The 27,751-nt window shown below is 42.2% G+C and overlaps 1 protein-coding gene and 2 non-coding genes across 4 annotated transcripts in view; all 3 read right to left on the bottom strand.

Annotated features, from left to right (window-relative positions):
• UBAP2 (ubiquitin associated protein 2) overlaps positions 1 to 27,751 on the bottom strand; it is a 140,417-nt gene that overhangs the window by 43,770 nt on the left and 68,896 nt on the right. For both annotated transcript variants that reach the window (XM_061613340.1, XM_061613341.1), the window contains exons 10-18: positions 25,454 to 25,521; positions 24,013 to 24,202; positions 14,296 to 14,509; positions 13,877 to 14,148; positions 11,581 to 11,753; positions 8,817 to 9,027; positions 6,454 to 6,493; positions 2,252 to 2,441; positions 1,231 to 1,297 (exon numbers count right to left, since the gene is read on the bottom strand). In XM_061613340.1, the coding sequence (XP_061469324.1) occupies positions 1,231 to 1,297; positions 2,252 to 2,441; positions 6,454 to 6,493; positions 8,817 to 9,027; positions 11,581 to 11,753; positions 13,877 to 14,148; positions 14,296 to 14,509; positions 24,013 to 24,202; positions 25,454 to 25,521 (1,425 nt within the window). The remainder of the gene's footprint in view (positions 1 to 1,230; positions 1,298 to 2,251; positions 2,442 to 6,453; positions 6,494 to 8,816; positions 9,028 to 11,580; positions 11,754 to 13,876; positions 14,149 to 14,295; positions 14,510 to 24,012; positions 24,203 to 25,453; positions 25,522 to 27,751) is intronic.
• Positions 4,855 to 4,936, bottom strand: LOC133376002 (small nucleolar RNA SNORD121A). The gene has a single exon (XR_009760385.1). It is a non-coding gene; the product is annotated as a small nucleolar RNA SNORD121A (small nucleolar RNA).
• On the bottom strand, positions 23,627 to 23,709 carry LOC133376001 (small nucleolar RNA SNORD121A). The gene has a single exon (XR_009760384.1). It is a non-coding gene; the product is annotated as a small nucleolar RNA SNORD121A (small nucleolar RNA).

The following is a 27,751-nucleotide window of genomic DNA, read 5'->3' as shown; positions in this document are numbered from 1 at the left end:
ATCATTCAGACCATGGTATTCCCGATCTCTATGTATGGTGTTGAAAGTTGGACAGTGAAAAAAGCAGGTAAGAGAAAAATCAACTCATTTCAAACGTGGTGTTGGAGGAGAGCTTTGCGCATACCATGGACTGCGAAAAAGACAAATAATTGGGTATTAGAACAAATTAAACCAGAACTATAATGAGCAGCTAAAATGGTAAAACTGAGTTTATCATACTCTGGACACATAATTAGAAGACATAATTCACTAGAAAAGACAATAATGCCTGGAAAAACAGAAGGGAGTAGAAAAAGAGGAAGGCCAAACAAGAGATGGATTGATTCCATAAAGGAAGCCACAGACCTGAATTTACAAGATCTGAACAGGGTGGTCCATGACAGATGCTCTTGGAGGTCACTGATTCACAGGGTCGCCATAAGTCATAGTCGACTTGAAGGCACATAACAACAACAACCAATTCAAGGTGCGTTTTGTCTAGGAATTCACCACTTAGCAGGAAGTTTATATGGTTCTCCCAATTGCCTGCTCTTACAAAAATGCACCTGCATGAATAAACTGAAGTATAATCAAGGATTTAAACATTTATTTTTTAAACAACAACTTAGTTCTAATTTTATTGCTTGTCAATTGCTATGTGAGAGCACATTTTAAGTAGTAACTGAAGCATTATAGGGATTCCTCTGTGAATAACCCACTGTAAAATAGGAATCTATAAACTGTCCAAGTGTTTGGGAGTTTTTGCTTTTAATAACAAAGCAGACAAAACTAAGAAAGAGTTCTGCCAACTGCCACCAAACTTCAATTCTGCCATCATTATGTACAAGATTGCCAATTCTCTGTTGCCAGTTGGCATCTACAATTATGTCTTGGATGTCTCTCCTACCAACACCATCCACTGCTACATTACTTTGGCTGCTGCTTCTGCCAACTTCTACCCTTCAAGCAGCATCCCTTTCCTCCAGTGCTCTGCCATTTCTCCTTTTAATTGTGGAGGAAGCCTCGTATCAGGCAAACCTCACTGTCTTCAGGCACTGAGGAAAGGGAAATTTATTCTGAGCTATAGAACTGACAGTTCTGGTACATAGCGACAAGTGACAAAGAGACCGTGCTATTTGGCACAATGATCCCCACTCCAAGTCAAAAGGAAGCCACCCCTTTCCACTGCAAAAGAGTCTAGTTCTTTTCAGGGTGGATAGTTTAGCAGGCCGAGACATGCAAACAACTTACTGTGTGTGCTGTGGATGAAGACAGTGCTGAGGGAGATGAGAGGCTGCTCTGATGATTTGAGAGAGAACTGGGAAGAAAACAAGTGTAAAGGGTTAAGCTAGAAACAGCCAGTTCACACCTCAGCATCTTGGGGGCGGGGGGCTGTCATTTGGGGGCATTTTTTGTTTCTCTCAACACAACAATTGCAAGCACCATAACAGACAGATAATCAGTTCAGGTGGTTTAAGAGAGATCTCTTGTGAGCAGATTGATAGGTTCACTGGGCAACTCCCACCATTTAAAAACCAGACATCTTGCAACCTCAGGGCTGAGTTGCACACTAGAAGCTTCAGCTGATGCAGTACTGGTGGTCCACACCTCATAAGAGTTAGTCATTCACTAGCATCACACAAATCCAGTGTTGCTGCATCCTAATTGGCTTCCTTTTGGTAACCAATTGGAGTGGGGTGTAGTAGATTCCTGTGTCATTGTGCTTCTTGGGCCTCTGATGGAGGTGTGTTATGTATAAATGAATTAAAATAAATTATAAATCCACATACAGCTGGCATAGCACAGTGGGGAGGAGAACCTGGCTGGGAGTCCAGAATCTGTGAGTTCAAATCCCCGCTCGTGTCTCCTGGGCGTCAAGGGCCAGCTAAAGATCACCTGCACAGGGAGTGGCTCAGGGGTTACGTGCCCTGCCACCTGTGCAGCCATGGGTAAGCTGCAAAGTCCCAAGGAGCCCAGTTGCCCCCTAGCTGGCAGTTGCAGACAAGGAAGGGGCTGGCTTGTGCAGTGGGGAGGACTAGCCTCAGAGGGAGGCAATGGTAAACCCCCTCTGTATACCGCTTACCATGAAATCCCTATTCATAGGGTAGCCGTAAGTTGGGATCGACTTCAAGGCAGGCTATTTCCATTATTTCATAAACCCACATGGCTTCATGCAAGTTAAGAAAACATAAGGGAACCCCCAGGGAACTGGCTTCTTGTCTGCTTGCTCACCCAACACCTCGTCATGTTCACCCCACACCTTCTATTGTACCTGCTTAACTGGGAGAGTGAGCTGCTGACCAAGTCATTTGACTGCGGCAAGCTGGGAAGTGCTGCTGTATGTGGTGGTGTCGAAGATAGAAGCAAAGCTGTAGCGGCTGTGGTGTTAGGCAAGGAAGAGCCTTTGGCAGGGAGAGCCGGAGGAGAAGTTTCTGTCTTAGATGTTGGAACTGATGAACTGGCTGAAAGAATTCAAGAAAAGCAATTCAGAGAAGGCGCATGCGTACACACACACACAGCACAACTAAGTCAGTAAGCTGGATGGATGGGTGGAGATGGATGGATGGAGTGGAGGGAAAGAAAAATATATAGCCAATCGCTATGCCATAAAGGAGTTACAAAAGAATCAGCAACTTTGTGGTGTTTTTCAAGTTGTCTCGGTGGCAAGGGCACACACAGCACATTATTACCTTTCTGCAAGCTCCCCCAGCAAGCAGTTCTCTTAATTGGCCAAATTCCAGTGAGAGACTGTACCTTCCTAACCTGTAATGGCATTCAGCTTTTCAAAGATATCCACCGACAAATTCACGAAGTCACCAATATCCAAAACCTTGTTTTCCCAGCAGCCTAACAAGATTTTGGGCTATATATCTACTCCTAAACATTATGCCTCTGACATATGACAGTTCTCTCCCTCAGCCCACTCAGCTTCTAATGGCATGTTTCAGGCAAGTGAAAATCCATCAGGAGATCTAAAAGTGAGACATGCTGCTGTAAGAGGTGGCATCTGTGCCAGTGACCAAACAGCCAGCCAACACAGGTTTCTCTATTGTGTGAAAAATAAACAAAGCTCTAGGAATGGACAACACAGATTTGCACAAGTTAAGCACAAAACAAGCAGTGACACCTTTCTAGAAGTTAAGAGCTGAGCTGCCTAATGTGATTCAGACTGCTGGGGGGGGGAGACAGATGATAGACACTATCTGTTTATTGCCCAATTCATACATTCGTTTTCAGGCTCAACTGCACCTTCAAGATGATATACAAAATTTTATAAAAAACAGTACTAGTGATAAGACATAATAAATTTTTCATTCAGTTAAAGCCATATTAAACCCCCTTAAGAGTGCTGAATTTTTAGTGGTACTGAAAGCTACTGAGAGATCCTAAGGAAACAGCAGGATCACATTCCTCCCATCCATCATGCTAAGTCATCCAGGAGGGTAATCAGGATGGGATTTATCCCAAATTCCACCCAAAAGCCAGACCTTTCCAGTGTCCTCTCTGAGACTGCTCAAAAATGGTAAATTTGAGATTGGGCAATAATTTTCCATATTCAATGGATTTAAATTTTGTTTCTTCAGCAGTGGTTTTACCACTATGGCCTCCAGAGCGGCTGGGATTACCTTATTCCTCAATAAATGCCTCTGAAGTCCATACTGACAGCTCAGTCTTGGCAGATTCTATTAGCCAGTAAAGATAAACATTTAACAAGCAACTGCTAGATCTCAGTCCTCCAAATATCTTAACAACTTCAGGCAGTACAAGCTGAAATTAATCCACAAGAACAGGACTAGACAGTGTTCTGGCTGTGGTCATCTTGAATTCTGTCACATGTTACTGCATCCAGTCACAGTGGATGCAAGCTATTTTGTCTGCAGAATGCGCCACAAACTGGTCACAATAGGATTTTGAGGATTTCACAGGCTGATCTACTATGCCTATACAAAGCAAGCCCCTTGCCACTCAACTGGCCAATATTGTGCAGGCACAATGGTGGCAAAAAATTAAATTATTTGCTGCCATGACTGCACAGCATAATGGGCTCTAATCTGTGGTTGTATTCACCTCAAGTTTTCCACCATCTGCATTCCAGTCATCCATGTCAGAGTACTTCCCTGCATTAAAAACTAGATGCCAATGAGGTGGTCCTAATCTTGTTTTGATTAGGCAGAGTTTATTTTTTTAAAATGAGGATATACCGTTTAAGTTCAGTTACAGCACAACTGTGTATTTTGTTTCTAACGGTGTCAAGCAGAATTATATTCATGTGTGAACTGATAAATCTATGTTACAATGGCACAGTGCATCACATGAAGAATTCCTGTTTAACACAGAGGAATCTGGAAGTCTCCCCAAAATGGTTGCTAAGATCAAAGAGCGCTACAATGGAAGAAAAAACACACACACAAAACCTCAGAACCATTCATAGACCTTCCAATATGGCAATTAACCGCTTACTACTTTAGCCCACTGTTTGTTCTCCAAATGTGATGTCAACCCAGAGGATTTCCTTATTGATAAGCCTCAGGCAGTTACATTTCCTTACCCAGTCCTGGCCATACCCAAATCCTAGCCATATAATGTGCCTTATAGGTCAACTGGTCAGGCTCTTTTGGGTACGTTAATTGCCCCATAAAGACATCCCACCAAGAAAAGCTATTTTGTCCAGCTAGAAAAATCTAGAAGTTCCTAAGGAGGGCAGCTATAAGCACTGGAAGCTTGAAAAAAACTGACTTGCTTTCCATTGTTAGAACATGGCTGGCTCTCCCCCTCCCCCCACAAAAAAAAATGTTTTTGGAGTTTGTAATATTTTACTGGCCCTATTTTGTAAGCATGACCCAAACATATGCATCTCTTTATATATAAATTAGCAAAAAAGACTCAGCCACAGGATATTCCACAGCATACAGTATCAGATATGTGCTTGGAAAGTGAGCATCATTGCCTTTTCATTGTGTCTTGCTAGATTCCACAGCAATAGCAACTTGCTCCAGGAGCAAGTCCTTCCCCCAGACAAGTTAGCTAGTCATTTAAGGTGAAGGGTTAACTATTACTATTTTTTTAAATTATATCCTGCCGTTCCTCCCAAAGGATCCCAAGGCAGCAAACACACAAATCTTCTATCTGTACCTTCAAACATACATCAAAGAACACTGAATGCTCAACCAAAGCCACAGTGTCTCAGAGACAGATTACTCCAGATGATTCAAGCAAAAGAATCAGGTTTCAAGGGGAACACAACGTTGGTACCCTGGGAATTCAGCAATGTGCCACCATTTTAATTTGGGCCCATCACTCTCACTACGTCTGCACTTGCGTGAGGCTGTGGGTTCAACTCCAACAGTCCTCCTAGTCAAGTGAGAGGTGTGGGGGAGGGAAGGGAAGAGTAAGTTTTCCCATCATCCCAGAACATTTCAGTAGAGGTGTCAATACTTCAGCAACAGAGCACATGTCTTGCACGTTGAAGGTCCAATCCCTAGCATATCTAGCTAAATGGATATTGGAAAGTGGGCCTGAGAATTATGTCTCTCTAACCTTTTGAGAGCTAGTCCTCCAATCAAAAGACAATACTGGGCTCAATGGACCCTGGTACAAGACAGATTCCCATGTCAGGAATGTGAATTTGAGAGTACCGGGCAAGCAAAGTGCTGTGAAGGTACAAGGGAATTCTAGCCATACACTGTTTCCCATTAACAAATCTGGTAACAAAAGAGGAGCTCTGCATCTGGATCAGGCCAGTGGCCCATCTAGTCCAGCATCCTCTGCTCACAGTAGCCAACCAGATGTCCCCACTTGTGATTCCCAGCAACTGGTATTCCAGGGCATACTGCCTCTGACAGCAGAGGTAGACAAACCTAGCAAACTGTCATCGAACCCAAGTCAAAACCTTGCCCCACAAGGGGACAGCAGCAAACCAAATGGTGGCAGTAAGTGGAATGCTAACTCAATCCAGGATTGCCTCCAGTTTAGTCTTGCTAAGCATTCCAAATGAGGCTATGTGCAGGCACAACACCCATGCGAGTGACTGCAGAGACCGTGAAGAACCACCGAACATACTGGCAGTACAGAGAATGCTAGCTCACTGCAGGATCGCCTCAGCTATTCTTAGTGAAGAATAAAAGGGAGGGGTGTCCATGATCACTTGGTGGGAGTCAGCCTGTCAAAATTCAGGATTTGGACACAGGATTAGCATTAGTGAAGGAAGTAGGAAATTGACTTGAACTCAACACAGGTAAGAAAATGTCAGCTGATAACAGCCATCTGAATACTGTACGGTAAGCTCCACATGGCTGGTTTGAGTGTTAACTACTAAGCCTGCAAGGAAAAGCACCATAACCTCTACAAATACAAAACTTTTTCCCCCAACAAGTATAGAAGGCAGATAGTGGTATCAATTCACACCACAGAACAGCACAGCAAGGAAAAAGGAAAGTCATAACTACATACATAGCAAAGGTTTTATAAACTTACTGTCCGGAGCTGACTGTGTTTGTATACTGTTGTGTCCATTCTGAAAGAGTCAAAATGAAGTAAAGAAATTAGTGGCTCACCTCTCCAAAAGGTGAAATCAAATAGGCAACTAGATTATCTTATGTTTTACCAAGACTCCTTTCAAAAAACTTTTAATACAAATCTCAGCTAACGCAGTGAGAAAGGAGGAGACATGATAGAAGTGTATAAAATTATGCATAGCATTGAGAAAGTGGATAGAGAAAAGTTCTTCTCCCTCTCTCAGAATACTAGAACTCGTGGACATTCAAAGAAGCTGAATGAGGGAAGATTCAGGACAGACAAAAGGAAGTACTTCTTTACTCAGCGCACAGTTAAACTATGGAATTTGCTCCCACAAGACGCAGTAATGGCCACCAGCTTGGACGGCTTTAAAAGAAGATTAGACAAATTCATGGAGGACAGGGCTATCAATGGCTACTAGCCATGATGGCTGTGCTCTGCCACCCTAGTCAGAGGCAGCATGCTTCTGAAAACCAGTTGCCGGAAGCCTCAGGAGGGGAGAGTGTTCTTGCACTCGGGTCCTGCTTGCGGGCTTCCCCCAGGCACCTGGTTGGCCACTGTGAGAACAGGATGCTGGACTAGATGGGCCACTGGCCTGATCCAGCAGGCTCTTCTTATGTTCTTCTGTTCTTATGAACTCAGCTCATTTCATTCTTTGTGCTAGCATAGTGTGAAAAATGTATTAATACATTAATCAATAGATTAAATAAATGTATTAAAGGATGTACATTAGGAGGTACATTCCACTAATTCAAAGCACCCTTGTAGCACATCAAGGGCAGTTCAACTAAAACTTGTGGTAAGATTTTAGCACTGTTATATGTCATCTTTTTAAATCCAATTTTAACTGGACATACTTTTCCCCAAGTCATTGTTATCTGCTGCAAGCTTGTGGGATGCAGTAGGCAGATGTCCAACACTCTAGTCAGATTCTCCCCAATCACTAGCAAAGGCTAAAGATCCATTCTACTATGAGTACTACTGGGAGGTGGCAGGCATATGCCTGAAGACATAAGAAGGTTTACTGCTAGGCAAACCTCTCCCCCCACCCCCCGTGCAGAATGGGGCATGAAAACATTCATCCTGAACCATGAAAAAGGATGCTCTAAACCTCATCATGATCATACAAGAGATCTGAAAAAGTTACAAAAATTGGTAATAAAACTTCCAAATGGGTTGCCATATTAGTGTTTTTTTCTGCTGTGAAGAGAATCTGTGGCACTTCAACAGACTAACAGATTTATCATTCTGGTGGACTGTAGTCCATGAAAACTCATGGACTAATAAATTTGTTGGCCTTTCAGATCCTACAAGACTTTCCTTGTTTTTGCTGTGAAAGACTAACATAGCAACTCCTCTGGAGATTTATTACGTCTCCATGAGAGATCTTTAATGGGCCACCTTCCTACAGATGTGAAGGACACATAAATTTTCACAGAACTCTTCATAGGCAGAAAACATTTGCCAGATCTAAAACTGGAGTGATAGCAAGGATGCTTACTAAGGGCAACTGCTTTATAAACAATTTACGTAGGTAGTAGATGGCTATCTAGGATTTCAAACATATTAAATTGGGGTGCATACACTAGAATTGCACTGCACAACTTTGCATCGAATTTAGCGCCCGAAGAACCTCTGCTTTTATTGCTTTCAAAGAAAACTGGCATTGACGCTTGACAGGACCTTCTCTGTAGCAGCCCCACTTATAAGTGACCTCCCTGACATTTGAGGGCTGAAAAATACTAAAGGATATTGTTTCTGGCAAGCCTGAAATATTAGTTGAGGGTATTAGGTATGATTTTAAATGGTTTTTTTTTATTGTATTGTTTTTACTGTTTTGTGGTTTGCCACCTGGGCTCTTTAGAGAGGAAGGGTGGGATAAAAATCTAATTAATAAAGAAAACAAAGTATTTCAGTCAATGGGATCTGAAGGTAAGCCTCAGACACTGTGAGCTGTATGTATGAATTCAGTCTGGCAGCAAATGACCCTTTATGTTATTTATCTCCCATCCCTGCCTCCCCCACAACCTCTGCTATGTCTTGTCTGACGAGGTGCCCCTGGCGCCAACACTGTTATCTTTTCGGCACCAGGTCAAGACTTTCCTCTTCTCCCAGGCATCTTAGCATGTGTTTTTAAATTGTTTTTTAAAAAACGTGTTTTTAAATTTGTATATTTGTTTTTAATGTTTTTAATTGCTGTAAACCGCCCAGAGAGCTTCAGCTATGGGGCAGTATATAAATGTAATAAATTAATTAAATAAATACATACATACATACTATGGTGACGTTTTCAGTAATGATGCTTTGTAAAGCCTACTCACAGTGACAACAGCTGGGGACGGTTCTGATGGAGGCACGGAGGTCTGGTATGTTAATCTGCTGTGCACAGAAGCCTGGTCAAAGGAGGTGGTGGTCGTAATGGGACTAGCGCTCTGGGAAGAGCCACTCAGGCTGGCAGATGTGATGTCAGGGGTGGTGTAGGTGGACTCCTGTACTGTATTGGACATTGGCAAAGAGGTATTCAAAGGATCGCTGAAAGAAGTAAAAGTCATTTACCATCACGGCCAGTGTTGATTCAGATACCATTACAAAGTTAACCAACTCTCAACAGAGTTATTTTGAAACTTGATATAAAACACTTTGAATAGCTTTAAAAAGAAAAGTCCTATGTTGAACACGTGCACAACTCAAAAACAAAGCCTTAAAATAAGGTATGAGTACTGCCACAGGGGTAAAACCAAAGGTTCGAGAAGATCTCTCAACACCACTTGCTTCCCATGGCTCCACCCCATTGCTTCCAGGTAAAAATAATTCCCGTCTTCAAGAGAATTCTAAGGGAAGACATAATAATAATTGGAGAGAATTATTAAAACGCAATGAATTTTTCAGTCCTCAGTTTGCTACCAAAGGCCTACACAAAAAGTAAAATGGTCGCTGTCTTGGCCCATTAGAAAAAATCCACAGACCTTACTAGGGCATTAGGCCAGAAAAAGTCACAAAATGGCATGCAAGCTTCCACGTTCCCCAGAACTCTTAACCAGGTTAGCTGGTAAAAAACACAAAGTGTGCACAGGGGGAGGCTTTTCCAAGTAATCTGTGTCTGTAATCTGCTACGAGTTTTAAGGTGGAATGTGGGAGGAGGTAGCAGACATTCACATCAGGCCATTTCAAGTGCTTTGCAAATTCCACCCAGGCCTCCTGGGAAGGAGAACACACATGGCTGATCCCCCATCTCCGCCAATATTGTACTTGTATATTGTATTTCCAGAAATGGAGGATCAGCAATTATAAAATATATATCAAAGGTAACTTTATGCTAGTGTGAAGACTTGCAGAATTCACTGCCACCAGACTTGGTGATGACATCTAGCTCTCACTGCATTACAGGAACACTAGAGAATTTGTGGGAAATAGCTCTACTCTGAGGTTATTAACGCAGTACTAGAACTGGGAACAGATAATGGGAAGGGACACTCCCTTCAGAGCCTGCTTTGTGATCTTATCAGAGACATCTGTCTAATGTGGATTTTTGGTCCAATTTAGCAGGGCTCTGGAGTCCAAAACAGGGATTTTGCAAACCAAACTATAATCCTACTAAGGGCAGACCACTGCTGCATTAACCTGCTTCTTAAGCAGTGTACCTTGAGCAACAAAATACTGTTGCACTGTACTTCATAGAAAATGGCTTGTCACTACATTAAGATCATCATCCTAAAGTAACAACAATGTCAATGTTTAAAGCAACCCAGAAAGAGTGCAGATGCACATACAAGACGTATTGCAATATTCTTTTGTTCTTCCTGTGCACTCTCCTTTACGGCACTTCTGTTTTTTGGCAGTCAGTAAAATGTGAACTGGAGGTATAAACCTGAACCTCAGGCCAGCTAAGTTTTGGGCCTTAGCCCATGTGCAAGACTGCTATGTGGACAGAAAGGAGATCTCTTCTGTTAATAATTGAGGCTTGTATCAATAAAGAGCCTGTCCCTTTCTGAGGTCTTACTCCCAACTCAAGCTTTTCCATGTAGCAGTGTCAGACCTGAGCCTAATGTTGCCAAGAAATAAATGGGGCCAGATGAAGTCAAACCAACAGACTACCCTTAGATCTAATTAGGGAGTTTCTAAGAAAGCTAAGTCATTCACAGCCATCTAACTCTCCCCTTTCAACATGATTTTCCAGACAGCTCTTTCCACTCAGCAAGGAGTAAATTTGCTTATGGGATTTACAATCTGTTAACAGGCCAAGTTCAAGATGTTGGTACTAACATGTAAGGCCCTATTCAGCTCAGGACCAGGTTACTCGAGAGACCGGCCTTATCTTTATATACCCAGTTTGCCACTATGGTCTATGGGAGAACTCCTGCAAGTTCCAAAGATCTCAAAGCCCGTTCTACAGTAACTTGGAGCAGGGCTTCCACGGTGTTTGCCCCTGTTCTGTGGAACAACATTGCTGCTGAGATACAACAGGTGCCCACTATCTGCCTGCACTTTCTGGCAACAATTGGACATTTTTGTTCCAATGGGCGTTCCCAGCTGGATGAATGGGTCTCTCCCATCAGTTTATTTTGTAGTTTTAAATATATCTGCTATTTTTATTGTACATCATCTTGAGATGATCTTGGAGAAGGCAATTTAATAATAATAATAATAATAATAATAACAACAACAACAACAACAACAACAACAACAACAACAACAATAACAATAACAATAATAGGCTGAAGAAGACTGTTCTTAGCAACCTGGAGATCACTGGATGGACGAATGTTTTTATGTGTAACTGTTTTTAGAGTGTTTTCAGATTGTCTTTTTAAAAAAATAATGTGTTGATATGTTTGCCACACGGGACTCCTTTGGGAGGAAGGTGGTATGTACAATAAATAAACAGACAAATAAATAGACTTTTTTGCTTTCACAATCCTACTCCCAGGATTATCTGATCAAGAAGCAGCTCAGTTTCAGGCCTCCGGAGGGTTATGTCACAGAGCACCTGGAACCAGACACCTTTATGTTCAGGAATCTTTCTTGGCACAAAGCCAAGCTTGGTGAGAAGCAGACCAGAGGCAAGAAGTAGGACAGCATACATACTTTACGGGTTTCGGGTACAGGATGTTGTTGGGCGCCTGGCTGGTGTTCTCATAGCTTGAAGCAGTTCCAAACTCTGAGAGAGAAGGCTCTAACCCAAACTCAAGAGCGCCAAACTGCACATTTAACCCTGATACATCTGTGGATCCAGGCATCTCCACAGCAGAGGAAGGGATCTGAAAATTAAGAAAACATACAGTAACCTATTAATTTGGCACAGAAAGGAATCATTTCTGCTGTGCAGATGCTGTTCTGCTAGAAGAGACAGGTACAATATATTTTCTTTATTTCTGCTTAAGACATGAATACCCTGTTTATAAAACAGACTTCCAAATGCAAATAAATGTATTTAAAAAACCAAAAAAAAAAAGAAAAATAAAACTAAAATTTAACAAACCAAGAATAAAACTATACATCATCCAAGAAACTGAAGCTCAATCCAGACAAGACTGAGGCGCTGTTAGTGAGTGATTCCCTAGACCAGATGGAGGGAATGTGGCATGATCTTGATGGGCGACACTCCCTCTGAAAGAGAAGGTGTGTAGCTTGGGGTGCTTCTGGATCCATGACCATCGCCTGAGACTCAAGTGGCCTCAGTGGTAAGGAATGCCTTCCATTAGCTTTGGCTGGCAGTCCAGTTACGATCCTATTCGAAAAGGGATAGCCTGACTTCTCTTAACTATACTCTGATAACCTCTAGGCTAGGCTATTGCAGTGTGTTATATGTTGGTTCTTCTACCTTCAAAACAAGACCTCAGCCAAGTGCAATTGCATGAAATTGGGCTCACAGAAGGCGTATCTTAATTTACAGGACTACAAGTTAAGGTCACACTTATTTATTCTGATTCCGGTGTATTACACCTGTATCTATCAGTTTGGTAGTTCCAGCAAGCAAGTAGAGGCCTATAGCAAGATATTAGCCTTATGTTAAGCATAGATTTAGAATGTATTTGTTAGTGAGCCTGAAGGTTTGTATTCCCTCTTTCAGGCCCCTGCATTTCATAAGCACCTGAAAGCCTAAGATAGTCAAGGGCATGATGACCTGCCCAGTACCTTGTTAGAGAGGCATCAAAGGAGCCCAATTAGGCATATATCCAAGAATATGTTATCAGTAAGGTGTTTTATAGATGATTTAAGTCTAGGTTATACTCCCAAGGACGACGGTTAATGAGTGGTTACTTGTTAGTATAGCCAGGTGGATAAGTCACAGGACGGTCAATGATGGGAGTTGCTTGTTAGCAGAGATATATGGCCAACATATAGCTTGCCAAGGAAGTGCCAGGGAGTTTCCATATAGTTTTCTAGCAATTAGTTTGCTTTTGAAGATGTTCTGTGAAAAGGTCAGAATAGCCAATTATAGGTAACAGGTGCCATGATGCAATGTATTGATGCTTTAAAGTCATCGTTTGTGTATGTAATCTTGCCAATATTGTATGTAATCATGCCAATACCACGTGCTAGTTTCAATACTATAAAAGTGTTGCGTGTGCCCCAATGGGGTGTTCAGTCTGCCCCAGCTACTGCAGAGCTGCGGACTGTTCCACTTTTATTGGGCTACTTGGCTGTATGCTTGTAAGTTACTCAATAAATTTTAACTCTTTGTAAGCAAATCTCTTGTCTGCATCTCATCTCTGGTAATCCAAAACCTGAAGGTACACAACACCAAAAATTTTAAAGATGGCCTTTCCTTCCAACAATGAACATCAGCTTTTCTTGAAACTGTTAATTACCTTACACATATCTTCATTATTAATAATAATGTGCAGTTTTTAATTATTTTTCATGTTTTATTGTTTACATACTGCTATTTTATGAGATGATGGTATACCAACACATCTATAAATAAATTTGTGTTATTAATTTATGTACCACTTAATGCCAAAATAAGACTTCTGAGAATGACACCTGTATTGAGGCTTGGGGTCAGATAATTCAGCATTTATTTATTTATGTTATTTAAAATATTTTTATCCCACCCTTCTACCCTATAACAGGGAACTCAGGGCAGCTTACAAAAATAAAATCAAACATATACAGTACATAATAAAATTGTAAACAGTAAAATCACAAAAACATAAAATACAATTAAAATACATACAATACTATACACACACACACACACACACACACAGAATACTACAAAGGTAAAATTAAATGCAGAAGGCATAAAATCAGTGTCAGGCTCTACTTTAAGTAAGTAAAGATCTTTCATCAGTTGACAGTCTTAGCCTATTTCCTGGCTGGAAAGTCCATCAAAGTGGCAACACTGCCACTGCTCGAGCCCTGCAGCTTGACCCACCTTAGAAGCGAGGGGTATCCTCCGTTTGGGCAGCTTGATCTGTTTCTGCTGCATTTGCTGGGAAGGTGCCACCTGGCTATCCGCAGACAGGCTGGGGAGGTGCATCGTTTTGCTGGCAGCCAAGGAGCTGTCCGCTGGCAATGGCTCTCTGGCTTTTTGTGGGGTGAAGGATTCCAATCCAGGAGGTGGGGTAGGGGCTGCCGGTGTCTGCTGCTGCTGCCGCTGTGTCATCTGACTCAGAACTGGGGATGGTTCAGGCTGGGATTTGAAGTCTACACACCATCAGCCAGGGAAGAAATGGAACAAGAACATCAGGCTTTGCTTCAGTAGCCTTAGATAGTCAGCAAGTTTCATTACACAGTACAGAATTGTTGCTTCTTCCTTAATTATATCTTGTTTCAATAAAAGGGGTCACTTACCAAACTGACTGAGGATAGAAGGCTGTGAAATTGACGGTTTTACATCCCAGGAGGATGTTGTGGTTGTGGAAACAGGGGAGTTCGTATTGAGAGAACCTTGTGAGGTAAACTGGCCCAAACCTGGAGATTTCAATTGGTCTAATATCTGAGGTCCAGCGGAATTGGCCAGCTTTGAAGATCCAAGCTCTCCAAACCCAGAACAGAGGACTGAAGACTAAGCAGACGGGGAAGAAGAAAACACATGCACCAAGACTCACTAGACCATAGGCATTACAATTCATGTTCTTATATTATGCAACAAAATAAAAAGTACAAATAAATTATATACAATCAGTGATTAAAACCACAAATATCCAGGGAAACTTGTGACAACTTTAGCGTTCACCTTCCACAGCAAGGGTACAGAACTTTTTTGGCTTCGCGGGCCAGATTTATATCGCCCTACCCCCCACCAGGGAGGCCACATTATGTTGACATCAGGCCACTCCAAAACAAGTAGTTAGAAAGAAACAAAAGGTAGAAGAGAGTATGAACAGGAAGGATTCTTCAGTGGTTGTGACCTGCAAGGTGTGTGCCATGTTTGTTTTCTTGCCTGAGAACAACATGGCGTACACGTGCAACAAGTGCAAGCAGGTTGCACTGTTGGAAGAAAAGGTGAGAGGCCTGGAATGGCGGGTAGCCACACTGAGGACAGTAAGAGAAGATGAAGAGTTCTTAGACAGAACGCTGAAACAACAGCAGCAAAGAGACGTGGAGACGGAGGAGCATCAGCATGCGGTAGCAGAAGAGGAGACTGCTTTGGAGAGGAATAATGAAGTGGAGGAAACTCCGTACGGTTTCGGCCCAGTTTATCTCACGGAGCGCCTTCAACGCCACCAATTATGCCGCCCGACAAGATCGGCCACACAGGGCCTTCTCTCAATCCCGCCAACAAAAACAGCCAGATTGGTGGGTACAAGAGAGAGGGCATTCTCAGTGGCGGCCCCCACTCTTTGGAACTCCCTCCCACAAGATCTCCGGCATGCCTCTTCCCTAAATGTATTTCGGAAAGCCTTAAAGACCTGGCTTTTTCAGCAGGCCTTCGGGGTATCCGGGGAGGGTTAATCGATATAATTGTAATGCCTCCTACCCAGTTTTAATATTGTTGTTGTAGATCTATTGTTTTTATTGTATTACTGTATTTTATTAATTGTATTTTAATAATTTTGTAAGTCGCCTAGAGTGGCCATTGGCCAGATAGGCGACGAAGAAATTAAATTTATTATTATTATTAAAAGGGTGACAGTTAGGAGCAGAAGAGCTAGAAGACACCCTTCACCAGTGGAGCTATGGAACCTCTTTCAACCACTTGAGGAGGAGACTAGAGGACAGCCTGTGGTGGAAGAATTACAGGAGACCCTGTGCGACAATAAGCAAGAGGCTGAAGCTCAATCAAGCAGGGACAATGAAACCACACCTAACAACAAGAAGAGAAGAGTACTAGTAGTGGGAGACTCCCTACTGCTTGAGATCGAAACCCAAGTATGCAGAGAAGATCCATGGACTCGCCAGGTATGCTGTCTACCAGGAGGACGGATTAAAGATGTGACGGAAAGGTTGCCATCACTCATCAAGCCCACCGACAGGTATCCCTTTCTCCTCATCCATGTGGGAACAAATGATACTGCCAAACAGAGCTATGAAGAAATCACTTCAGACTTTGAAGCTCTGAGAAGGAAACTCAAGGACATTGGGGCCCAGATAGTTTTTTCATCCATCCTTCCAGTACTTAGAAGAGGAGTAGAAAGGGAAAGAAAAATACTCCGTGTAAATGAATGGCTACGAAGGTGGTGCAGACATGAGAGATTTGGATTCTAGGACCACGGGCTATGGTTCCTGGAAGATGGACTGCTGGCAAGTGATAGGTTGCATCTCACAAGGACTGGGAAGAGTATGTTTGGCCACAGCATGGAGAAGTTCATCAGGAGGGCTTTAAACTGAATCCTAAAGGGGAAGGAGACGTAAACTTGGTGGTAACGACTGATGAAGGCTTATGCACAGTAGTGGGACCAGAGAGATCGGCTCTAATAGCGCCCAGTAACAGCCTTCAGAAAAATGTAGTAAGGAAACCAAGCCATACATCACATGGTCTTCAATGTCTGTATACTAATGCGCAGAGCATGGGAAACAAGCAGGACGAACTTGAACTCTTAATACAGGAGGGCAATTACGACTTGATAGGTATAACTGAAACTTGGTGGGATAACTCCCATGACTGGAATACAGCAACTGAAGGATACAAGTGGTTCAAGAAGAACAGAAGGAATAAAAAGGGAGGTGGAGTTGCGCTATATGTTAAAAATATATATCCCTGTACAGAAATACAGGAAGATGAGCTTGGTAGCTCCACCGAGAGCATCTGGATTAAAACTAATGGGGCAAGTAATAAAAGGAATGTGGTGCTTGGAGTCTACTACCGACCACCCAATCAAGGAGAAGACGAGAATGTAACTTTTGCAAAGCAAATTGCCAATGTTTCAAGGAGGCATGATGTAGTAGTAATGGGGGATTTCAATTATCCCGATATCTGTTGGGAGACAAATTCTGCCAAACACGGCCCCTCCAAGAAATTTCTGACTTGTGTTGCAGATAACTTCCTCCTACAGAAAGTGGAGGAAGCAACCAGAGGATCAGCTATCCTGGACTTGATTCTACCCAACAGAGATTATTTGGTGGATGAAGTGACAGTTACGGGAACTCTGGGGGAAAGTGTCCACACCATACTTGAATTCGTGATTTTAACAGAAGCGAAAGCTGAGAGTAGCCATATGCGCACCCTGGACTTCAGGAAAGCTGATTTTAATCAACTCAGAACAATTGTAAGTACGGTTCCAAGGCAGCTACCCAAATGAGAAAAGGAGTCCAAGATGGGTGTGAGTTTCAAAAAAAGGAAATTCTAAAAGCGCAATGGAAAGCAATTCCAACAAGGAAAAAAAGGGGGAAACAACAGAAGAAGCCAATGTGGCTTCACAAAAAGGTTAGAGATGACCTGAAAACAAAAAAGAACACATACAGGAAGTGGAAAGAAGGCCAGGACACAAAGGAAGAGTACGGGCAGGTATCACGGAATTGCAGGGATGATGTCAGGAAGGCTAAAGCTGAGAATGAGCTGAGGCTAGTAAGGGATGCTAAAAGCAACAAAAAAAGCTTTCTTCAGGTATGTCCATAGTAAAAGACAGAGAAAAGAAATGGTGGCACAGCTACTTAATGAGGATGGCAAAATGATAACAGATGACAAAGAAAAGGCAGAAGTGCTCAATTCCTACTTTGGCTCAGTCTTCTCCCAAAAAAGGGTCCATGACCCTCCCAGGAAACATGAAGTAGAAGAGGCAGGACTAGCGCTTGAGATTGATAGAAAAATGGTCAAGGAATACCTAATCACTTTGAACGAGTTCAAATCTCCAGGGCCCGATAAACTGCATCCTAGAGTATTGAAGAAACTGGCTGAAGAACTCTCAGAACCGCTGTCTATTATCTTTGCGAAATCATGGAGGACTGGTGAAGTGCCAGATGACTGGAGGACAGCTAATGTTGTCCCTATCTTCAAAAAGGGCAAGAAGGAGGAAAAGGGGAACTACAGACTAGTCAGCCTAACATCAATCCCTGGAAAAATTCTGGAGCAGATTATAAAGCAGTCAATCTGCAAGCACCTTGAAAGCAATGCAGTGATTACTAGGAGCCAACATGGATTTATGAAGAACAAATCCTGCCAAATTAATCTCATCTCATTTTTTGATCAGGTTATGTCCCTTGTAGACTGTGGGAATGCTGTGGACATAATATATCTCGACTTCAGCAAAGTTTTTGACAAAATGCCCAATGATATTCTGATTAGCAAGCTAGCTAAATGTGGGCTGGATGAAACAACTATCAGATGGATCCACAGTTGGCTCCAGAATCGTACTCAAAGAGTGCTTATCAATGGTTCCTTCTCAAACTGGGGGGAAGTAATGAGTGGGGTAGCACAGGGCTCGGTCCTGGGCCCAGTGCCCTTTAACATTTTTATTAAAGACTTGGGTGAGGAGGTACAAAGCCTGCTTATCAAATTTGCAGATGATACAAAGTTGGGGGGCATAGCTAATACCATGGAAGACAGAAAAAAAATTCAAAGGGACCTTGATAGGCTGGAACATTGGGCAGAAAACAACAGAATGAAATTCAACAGGGATAAATGCAAAGTTCTACACTTAGGAAAAAGAAACCAAATGCACAGTTATAAGATTGGGGATACTTGGCTCAGCAGTACAACATGTGAGAAGGATCTTGGAATTGTCGTTGATCACAAGCTGAATATGAGCCAACAGTGTGATGTGGCTGCAAAAAAGGCAAATGATATATAAGTCTGCATTAACAGAAGTATAGTTTCCAAATTGCGTGAAGTACTAGTTCCCCTCTATTCAGCACTGGTTAGGCCCCATCTTGAATACTGTGTCCAGTTCTGGTCTCCACACTTCAAGAAGGACGCAGACAAACTGGAATGGGTTCAGAGGGCAACAAAGATGATCAGGGGACTGGAAACAAAGCCCTATGAGGAGAGACTGAAAGAACTGGGCATGCTTAGCCTGGAGAAGACGGGAGATATGATAGCACTCTTCAAGTACATGAAAGGTGTCATACAGAGGAGGGTCGGGATCTCTTCTTGATCATCCCAGAGTGCAGGACACGGAATAATGGGCTCAAGTTGCAGGAAGCCAGATTTCAACTGGACATCAGGAAAAACTTCCTATTAGAGCCATACGACAATGGAACCAATGACCTAGAGAGGTAGTGGGCTCTCCGACACTGGAGGCACTCAAGAGGCAGCTGGACAGCTATCTGTCGAGAATGCTTTGATTTGGATTCCTGCATTGAGCAGGGGTTTGGACTTGACAGCCTTATAGGCCCCTTCCAACTCTACTATTCTATGATTCTATGATCTATGACTAATAAGTGGACGATCCCTCTCACCTTCCCAACTAGGATGTACACTTTAACATGGTAATGGGGTTTGAGACTGTCAAAGAAACTGAGACCAAGAGGCTAGACTCCTAGCAGGGGCACCCAAGACAGAAGACTAAGATGCATCCAAACTCAGAGGAAGGCAACGGTAAACCCCCTCTGAATACCTCTTACCACGAAAACCCTATGAACAGAGTATCCAAAATGCAACATGAGATAGTGCCGGAAGATGAGATCTCCAGGTCAGATTATTTATTTATTTATTATACTTGTATACCGCCCCATAGCCGAAGCTCTCTGGGCGGTTTACAGTAACTAAAAACAAATACAATTTAAAATACATCTTTTAAAAAACAATTTAAAACACAATTTAAAAATTTAAAACAATTTAAAAAACACATGCTAAAATGCCTGGGAGAAGAGGAAAGTCTTGACCTGGTGCCGAAAAGATAACAGTGTTGGCGCCAGGCACACCTCATCAGGAAAATCATTCCATAATTTGGGGACCACCACTGAGAAGGCCCTTTCCCTCGTTGCCACCCTCCAAGCTTCCCTTGGAGTAGGCACCCAGAGGAGGGCCTTTGATCTTGAACGTAGTGTACGGGTGGGTTCGTATCGGGAGAGGCGTTCCATCAGGTATTGTGGTCCCAAGCTGTGTAAGGCTTTATAGGGCAAAACCAGCACCTTGAATCGAGCTCAGAAACATACAGGCAGCCAGTGCAAGCGGGTCAGAATCGGTTTTATATGTTCGGACCGTCTGGTCCCTGTTACCAATCTGGCCACTGCATTTTGTACAAGCTGCAGTTTCCGAACCGTCTTCAAAGGCAGCCCCACGTAGCGTGCACTGTAGTAATCTAATTTAGATGGCACTCACTGAGCTACCGGGGAAGAACAAAGGACAAGGACAAGTAGCGCTGTGACTAATGATGCCACTAGGTCAAAGCCAAAAGGAAGCCTAGAGGCTGATGTGCACAGATGCGAAAGGAGAGTCCGGAGCTGTACAATGTGCACAAAAGGAACATGGAATGTGAAAAGCATGAACCAAGGAAAGTCAGAAATTGTCAAGCATGAAATGGAACATATCAACTTTACAATAGGTGTGAGTGAATTAAAATGGATAGGAATGGGACAGGCAACTACAAAATATTTTATGCAGAAAATGAGAAATTAAAAAGAAACGGGGTTGTTCTAATAGTGAGAAATGGTAGAGCAAAAGCAATTAGGGGCTATGACGCAAGGTCTGAGTGAGTGATTTCAATGAGGTTTAACAGGAAGCCTATTAACATAACCATCATCCAATTCTATGCTCCAATGGCAAAAGCAGAAGAGGAGGAATTGGAGAAATGTTACTCAGAAGTACAGGAAGTAACTGATCACACACCAAAACAAGATGTGCTGATAATCATGGTGGACTGGAACACAAAAGTAATGAACAGAGAAGAACTACAAACATGGGGAAATGGAGCTTAGGAGAAAGACTTACTGAATTCTGTGAAGCCAATAATTTATTTCTTGCAAATACATTTTTTTGAGCAACTGAAAAGACAACTGTACATGTTGACATCACCAAATGGTCAAAATACGAATCAAATTGATTATATAATTAGAAGCAGAAGATGGAGAAGTTCCATACTTTCTGTGAAAACAAGAGCAGGAGCAGACTGCAGTACAGATCATGAACTGGTCATACTGAACATCAGAGTTAAGCTAAAGAAGAAGAACAAAGCAATCATGATTTAAATAACATCCCAGAAGAATATAAAGATCAAATAAGGAACAGATTTGAGGCTTTAAATCTAGCTGATAGAGAACCAGAACTACTGTGGAATGAAGTCAGAGACATTATCAGAGGAGAATGTAAAAAGACAGTACTCCAGTTAAAAAGAGAGAAAACCCTCAATGGATGACTGATGAAATTCTTAAAATGGTTAAAGATAGAAAGAAAGCAAAAGCAAAAGTAGATAGAAACACGGTTATAACCCTAAACGCAACAATACAGCAACTAGTTCGTAGGGACAAAGAGAACTATTACAATAGTTATTGCACAGAAATATATAAGAGGATAATAAAAAAGATAGGACAAGAGCCCTATTCCAAAAGATTAGAGAAGTGAAAGGGAAATTTAAACCAAAAGAAGGGATGTTGAATAATCAACAGAGGAACACAGTGACTGACGGACTGAGATAAAATAAAAGGAAGATGGAAGCAATATACTGAAGAACTCTATAAAAGAGATGCAAGGATGACAGATTCATTCATGGAGGAACCATATGATGAAGAACCAGGAATTTTAGAATGCGAGGTGAAAGCTGCTCTTAAAATACTTGGAAGAAACAAATCCCCAGGAATAGATGGCACTACCAATAGAGTTGGTGCAAGTTACTGAGACTGAATCTGTCCAGATTTTGACAAAAAATTGTCAACAAATATGGAAAATAAAACAATGACCCACAGACTGGAAGTGTTCAATATACATCCCAATTTTAAAGAAAGGGAATCCCAGGGAATGCAGTAATTATCGAACCATTGCCTTAATATCCCATGCAAGTAAAGTAATGCTCAGGATTCTACAACAAAGGTTCTTACCATATACGCAGCGAGAAATGCCAAGCTGGATTTAGAAAAGGATGAGGTACCAGAGATCATATTGCAAACATATGTTAGATAATGGAATGGAGCAAGGAATTTCAGAAGAAAATCACCCTGTGCTTTATAGATTACAGCAAAGACTTTGACTGTGTAAATCATGAAAACCTATGGAATGCTTTAAAAGAAATGGGGGTGCCACAGCATCTGATTGTCCTGATACGCAACCTATACTCTGCACAAGAGGCTACCGTAAGGACAGAATATGGAGAAACCGATTGGTTCCCCATCGGAAACGGTGTGAGACAGGGGTGTATTCTATCACCCTATTTATTTAATCTATACGCAGAACATATCATGTGGAAAGCAGGTTTGGACCAATATGAAGGAAGTGTGAAAATTGGAGGGAGAAATATCAATAATTTAAGATATGCAGATGACACCATACTACTAGCAGAAACCAGTAATGATCTGAAATGAATGCTGATGAAAGTTAAAGAGAAAAGCACAAAAGCAGGACTACAGCTGAATGTCAAGAAGATTAAGGTAATGACAGGAGAAGATTTATGTAACTTCCAAGTTGATAATGAGGACACTGAACTTGTCAACGATTATCAATACCTTGGCACAGTAATTAACCAAAATGGAGACAATAGTCAAGAAATGAGAAGAAGGCTAGGACTGGGGAGGGCAGCTGTGAGAGAACTAGAAAAGGTCCTCAAATGCAAAGATGTATCACTGAACACCAAAGTCAGGATCATTCAAGACCATGGTATTCCTGATCTCTATGTATGGATGTGAAAGTTGGACAATGAAAAAAGTGGATAAGAGAAAAATCAGCCGAAATGCGGTGTTGAGCTTTGCGCATGCCATAGACCATGAAAAAGACAAATAATTGGGTGTTAGAACAAATTAAACCAGAACTGTCACTAGAAGCTAAAATGATGAAACTGAGGTTAGCATACTTCGGACACATCATGAGAAGACATGATTCTCTAGAAAAGACAATAATGCTGGGGAAAACAGAAGGGAGTAGAAAAAGAGGAAGGCCGAACAAGAGATAAGATTGATTCCATCAAAGAATCCACAGACCTGAACTTGCAAGATCTGAACAGGGAGGTTCAGGATGGATGCTACTGGAGGCCACTGAGTCATAGGGTCACCATGAATCATAATTGACTTGAAGGCACATAAGACACACACCCTCTCACCCGTCAAAGTTAACCTGCTGGGGTGAGGGGAGAGTCCTGCTTCACCAGTGTGTTCCACATTGGGAATGTACTGATGAAACAGCACTGAGCAGGACTGGACCCTGACACCCGGCCCGCCAGCTGATGTTGCTCAGTGATGTCAGCTGACTAAGAAGCAGGGGTGGTTTAGGTAAAGATTGGCCCACAGGGTGAAGGTTCCCCATCCCCACTGTATAGAAACTAAAGCTTAAGCACACGTAACTGTACTTGTGCATATTCTCATCCTGTTAACCTTCCCGCCTCCCTCTGCTGTCTCCTCTGTCAAAATTTGGTTGTAAACACACTGGGGCGTAAATCTATCCTTTTGGTCACTTTACTCTGTAAACTGCCATATACACCATTGATGTTGTAGCAGTAAGCACAAAATAAAAAGTGGAAAATGCATCTAAACAAATCTATACATTCATAATTGTACGAGAGTTTGGGGGGGAGGGACGGATTAAGTTGTGCCAAACATACTGAAATATTCTTCATTTGGAGGACAATACCTGTCCATACTAGCAAAGCAATTTTCACAGAGCTAGAAGACTCAGAAATTGTTCATTTCCACATGCAGCAGTCAGATATGTGCTTGGAAAGAATACATCACAGTCTTCCAGCCTGGAACAGAATTGCACTTCATTAACAAACTGCTTCTTTTTAATTATTATGCACAGTGTGTTATACACCGTGCTCTCAAGAATCCATACAAGTAGGTCACTTCAGCTGCCGACAAGAAAGTCAGTAAACCAAAGATGGGCTCCCCAAGAAAGGCTGCAACACCGATTGCTTCACTTCTGCACCCCTATATTTCAAAGCCATCTAATTTCACTTTTGCAAATAAACAGGCAAGATGGCAGACATTATTCAGGGCACAGGACTGCTTCGCTTTCTTTTTTTTAAAGAACACAAAGGGCCACATTACCAGGCTCTGCGGAGAATAGGAATTCACAGTGCTTGTGTTGCTTGCTCCCAAGGCCATCTGAGAATTGTGCTGGGAATTTGTGAAGACCAAAGCCTGCCCAAAGCTTTGGTGCTGAGAAGTCTCACAGGAGTTTGCCTCTGTTTCTCGGCCAGAAGTTAAAGGCTTCTGAAGTAGTGTCACAAGGTCAATGCTACAAGACAGAGAGGTAAGGACAGGGCATCAAGACACAAACAAGGTATAGATGGGGGGAAATCATACTTGGAGTCCCTATCCAGTGTATGTATGTATTTATTTATTATTTTGTTTATATTCCGCCCCTCCTCCCAGCAGGAGCCCACATTATCTCTCTTTGTGTGTAATGTTATTTACACACACATGGAAGGACAGCCAGGCTGCTTTTTTTTAAAGAAAAAAACCAACTGACTATAACTCAACTAATCCATCATCTGAGTTAAAACTTACTTAAGCTCAAAATTTAGAACAAAATCCAATCGTCCAATGCTGAATTGTGTGTGTGGGGGGGAGCATAGTTTCACATTTATGCAAAACAAACTGTCACCGATTAAAAGAACCGGGGCATTGCAGTTTTTTTTAAAAAAAATGCAAAAGCATGTCCAGATATCAGCAAGCAGATCAAAAACAAAAAGGTATTATTTAAACCTCCCCAGGCCAAACCAAATGGCTGTACCAAAGGACCACCATCTGGTATGACCTTCTAGCACATGGAGGAAGAGCCATGGCTCAGTGGCGGAGCGTCTGCTTTGCATGCAGAAGGTCCCAAGTTCAATCCCCTAGGAATGTCCCTTGCCTAAAACCCCCAAGAGCAGCTGCCAGTCAGCGTTGACAATACTCTGCTGGATAGACCAGCGGCCTGTGTCAAGCAGCTTCCTGTGTCCCCACAGTTCATTTGGCAACTTGACAGGTTTATAAGAGGCCCAAAGGGGCCACAGCAATAGCAGTCCTCCTTGCCACTATTAATGCAGTTCATAGATCAAGGAAGGGATTGGTTGCCGTTCTAGCACACAACCAACCAGCTCATGCCACTCGCAGGAAAAGTAACAGTTCTCTAAATATCCAAAGGAGGGTCGCATTCCTCCCAAGTAAGCTACATCTGAACAAGTCTTAGGCCTTAGAAAGGAGCTAATAAATACAGATGTGAAGTCAGAGTCCTGAGAGACACAATCACAGCAATAGCTTACGGCAGGTATGGGGAACCTTTGGCCCTCTGGATGTTGCTTAACTACACCTCCCATCAGCTCCAGCAAACATGACCAGTGGCCAAAGATGACAGCAGCTGTAGTTCAGCAACATCTGGAGGGCCAAATGGGTCCCCCACATCTGGTTTATGGCCTGCTGTAGGTCAAAGTGCACACATAACGTGAAGAAGATTTGGTGAATGGCTCCTCCAAATGTGGAATAAAAGAGGCAGGAAAAGGTATACCTTTGGCCAGGAGCGACACGGCTCTCAGCGGGAACAGATGAAGCGGTGAAGACCTTTGTTTCTGAAAGCTGAGATGTGGGGGGGGGGGAGAGAGTGGGGAAAAGAAATTGTAGTTCAGCTACATTAAGTACAGAACTCATTTTCAGGAGACAATATTCATGAGAAAGGTAAGAACTGGCATGTTGAGAAAGGGGAAATGTTCCATCTAGCCAATTATCTTGTCTCAAACTGTAGCTAGCACAAAATGGTTTCATGAGAAAAATAATTGTTCAAAGCAGGGGTTCTCAAGCTTGATGGGAAATCACACACACCCCTCAGAGATAGAGACAGACACCCCTACCTGCTGGAGACCACCTGGAATCAAATACAAGGTGCTCTGAGGAAGAAGGGACGGGTATAAACATTTTAAAGATGGTTTATAGACTACCGTTAAGAGGCCAATATAGAATGGGTGCATGCTGTCAGAGGCAGAAAGTGATTGGGGGGCAGGTTGATTGTTGCGCCAGCCTTGAGCTGGCAAAGCAATTGTGCTAATGCCATCATGTGACATCAGCGAGGCCAGCTCAGGATCAAATGGATCCTGGGCTCAATTAGTAGCCCCTCCCTGCCCCCAAAATGGTCCATTCAGCAGGCATCATTCCACAAGCCCCCAATCCATGCACCCCCAGCCCAGCACAAAGGGGGGTTCAGATTGCTCTGTTAAGTGTCCTTTCTTCTACCTCACAATATACTAAATCAGGAAGTCTATACATGCACAGTGCTCACTCAGTGGAGGTACCTATCGGATCCCCTTCTGTCATATAGATTTCCAGGAACAGGAAGAAGCATGGTACATTGGAGCTGTGCTTGGTGGTTACATATGAAGGCTGTTGTACATAGGAGAAACTGTCAGCCCAACTAAAGCCCAGTATAGTTTGCCTTACAGCAGCTCTTCAGAATGTTAGGCAGAAGCTGAGCAGACGTGCTCCCAAAGCAGACACAGTCAAGGCATGCATGGGCAGTACCACAAAGGGCTTGCACCTCCCATGACAACTCCCTATTCCCGGGTACAATATGACAGATATCACTGGATAGCTGCTTTGGTTCTTCAGGAATTGCTAAGAATGGCTACTGACAATTATCTGCAAATTAGAAACGTATTTATGTTAAAAGCTAGCCATAGCCATTGCATATGGTTCACAAGAAATAATTCAGAACTTGATAAGGAAATAAATGTATTATATTTATTTATTTATTAATTATTTGATTTATATCCCACCCTTCCTCCCAGCAGGAGCCCAGGCAGGCAAGGAGGATCCTGATTCAAAGCAGGATCCTGATGAATTTTTGGTAACTGTTGTTGTTGTTATGTGCCTCCAAGTCGACTACGACTTATGGCGTCCCTATGAATCAGCAACCTCCAAGAGCATCGGTCATGATGCTGACATGGTAACTGATACCAGTTTAATTCACAAGGTGGAATGATTTTTTGTTTATAAACATAGGAAGACCTTTGGATCATAAAACTCTAATGTTTGATGTTAAAGATTTATCTGAATGCTTAATCTGTCATTTAAGGTCATAAGGTGTAAACACAATGAACTGAATATATGGCAGTCGTGATAAGGACACTCATAAAAATGATATATATTTGTCCAAGTAAATTTAGAACTTGCCTTATCCAGAATATATGTGTCTCCATGTTTATGTTGCTGAGCAATGTTTAGAAAAAGCAATTTAGTTAGTATGAGTAAACCTCCTTTTTACATGTTAAAGTTGTGGGAATGTTTAGAAACAATAAGATAATTTAGACTGTGAGCCTAAAAATTTATGGGACAGTGACTTATTATATTCACGTGATAAGATTCTTTGAATTTTGTGTGCATCAGCTTTCATGCCATCTGAAGCTCATCTGACTGCCTATGCTGGCAGCTTGTCACAAGAGCTGGTAAGACCTGGAAACTTAGAAAAAGTGCTCTCCTATTTTGAAATATTAAGGGTCTAGACTTTGTAACAAGAAATATTTAAGTACTACTATTCCTCACCTTAGGCTGCATATATGTGCTATATGCATGCATTATTAGAATTTATATTTACAATTAAAAATAGAAAATGAACAGATTTTCCTGTACTAAAAATTACTTTTGGGTAAAACCTGAGTTGAAGCCACAACAATTCTAGGTGTATACTTTGTTGAAGTGGATTAATCACAGGCACCCTAAAGACCGGCAATATAAACTGATAACACTAAAATTCCTGACTCCAGCTCACACATGGCAAACCACTGATATTAAGGTTTAAGTAGACACAGACTTGGAA

This window comes from Rhineura floridana, chromosome 1 (assembly GCF_030035675.1).
Source record: "Rhineura floridana isolate rRhiFlo1 chromosome 1, rRhiFlo1.hap2, whole genome shotgun sequence".
Classification (NCBI taxonomy): Eukaryota; Metazoa; Chordata; class Lepidosauria; order Squamata; family Rhineuridae; genus Rhineura; species Rhineura floridana.
The sequence above is the reverse complement of the archived record's forward strand: the minus strand, read 5'-3'. Positions and strand labels throughout refer to the sequence as shown.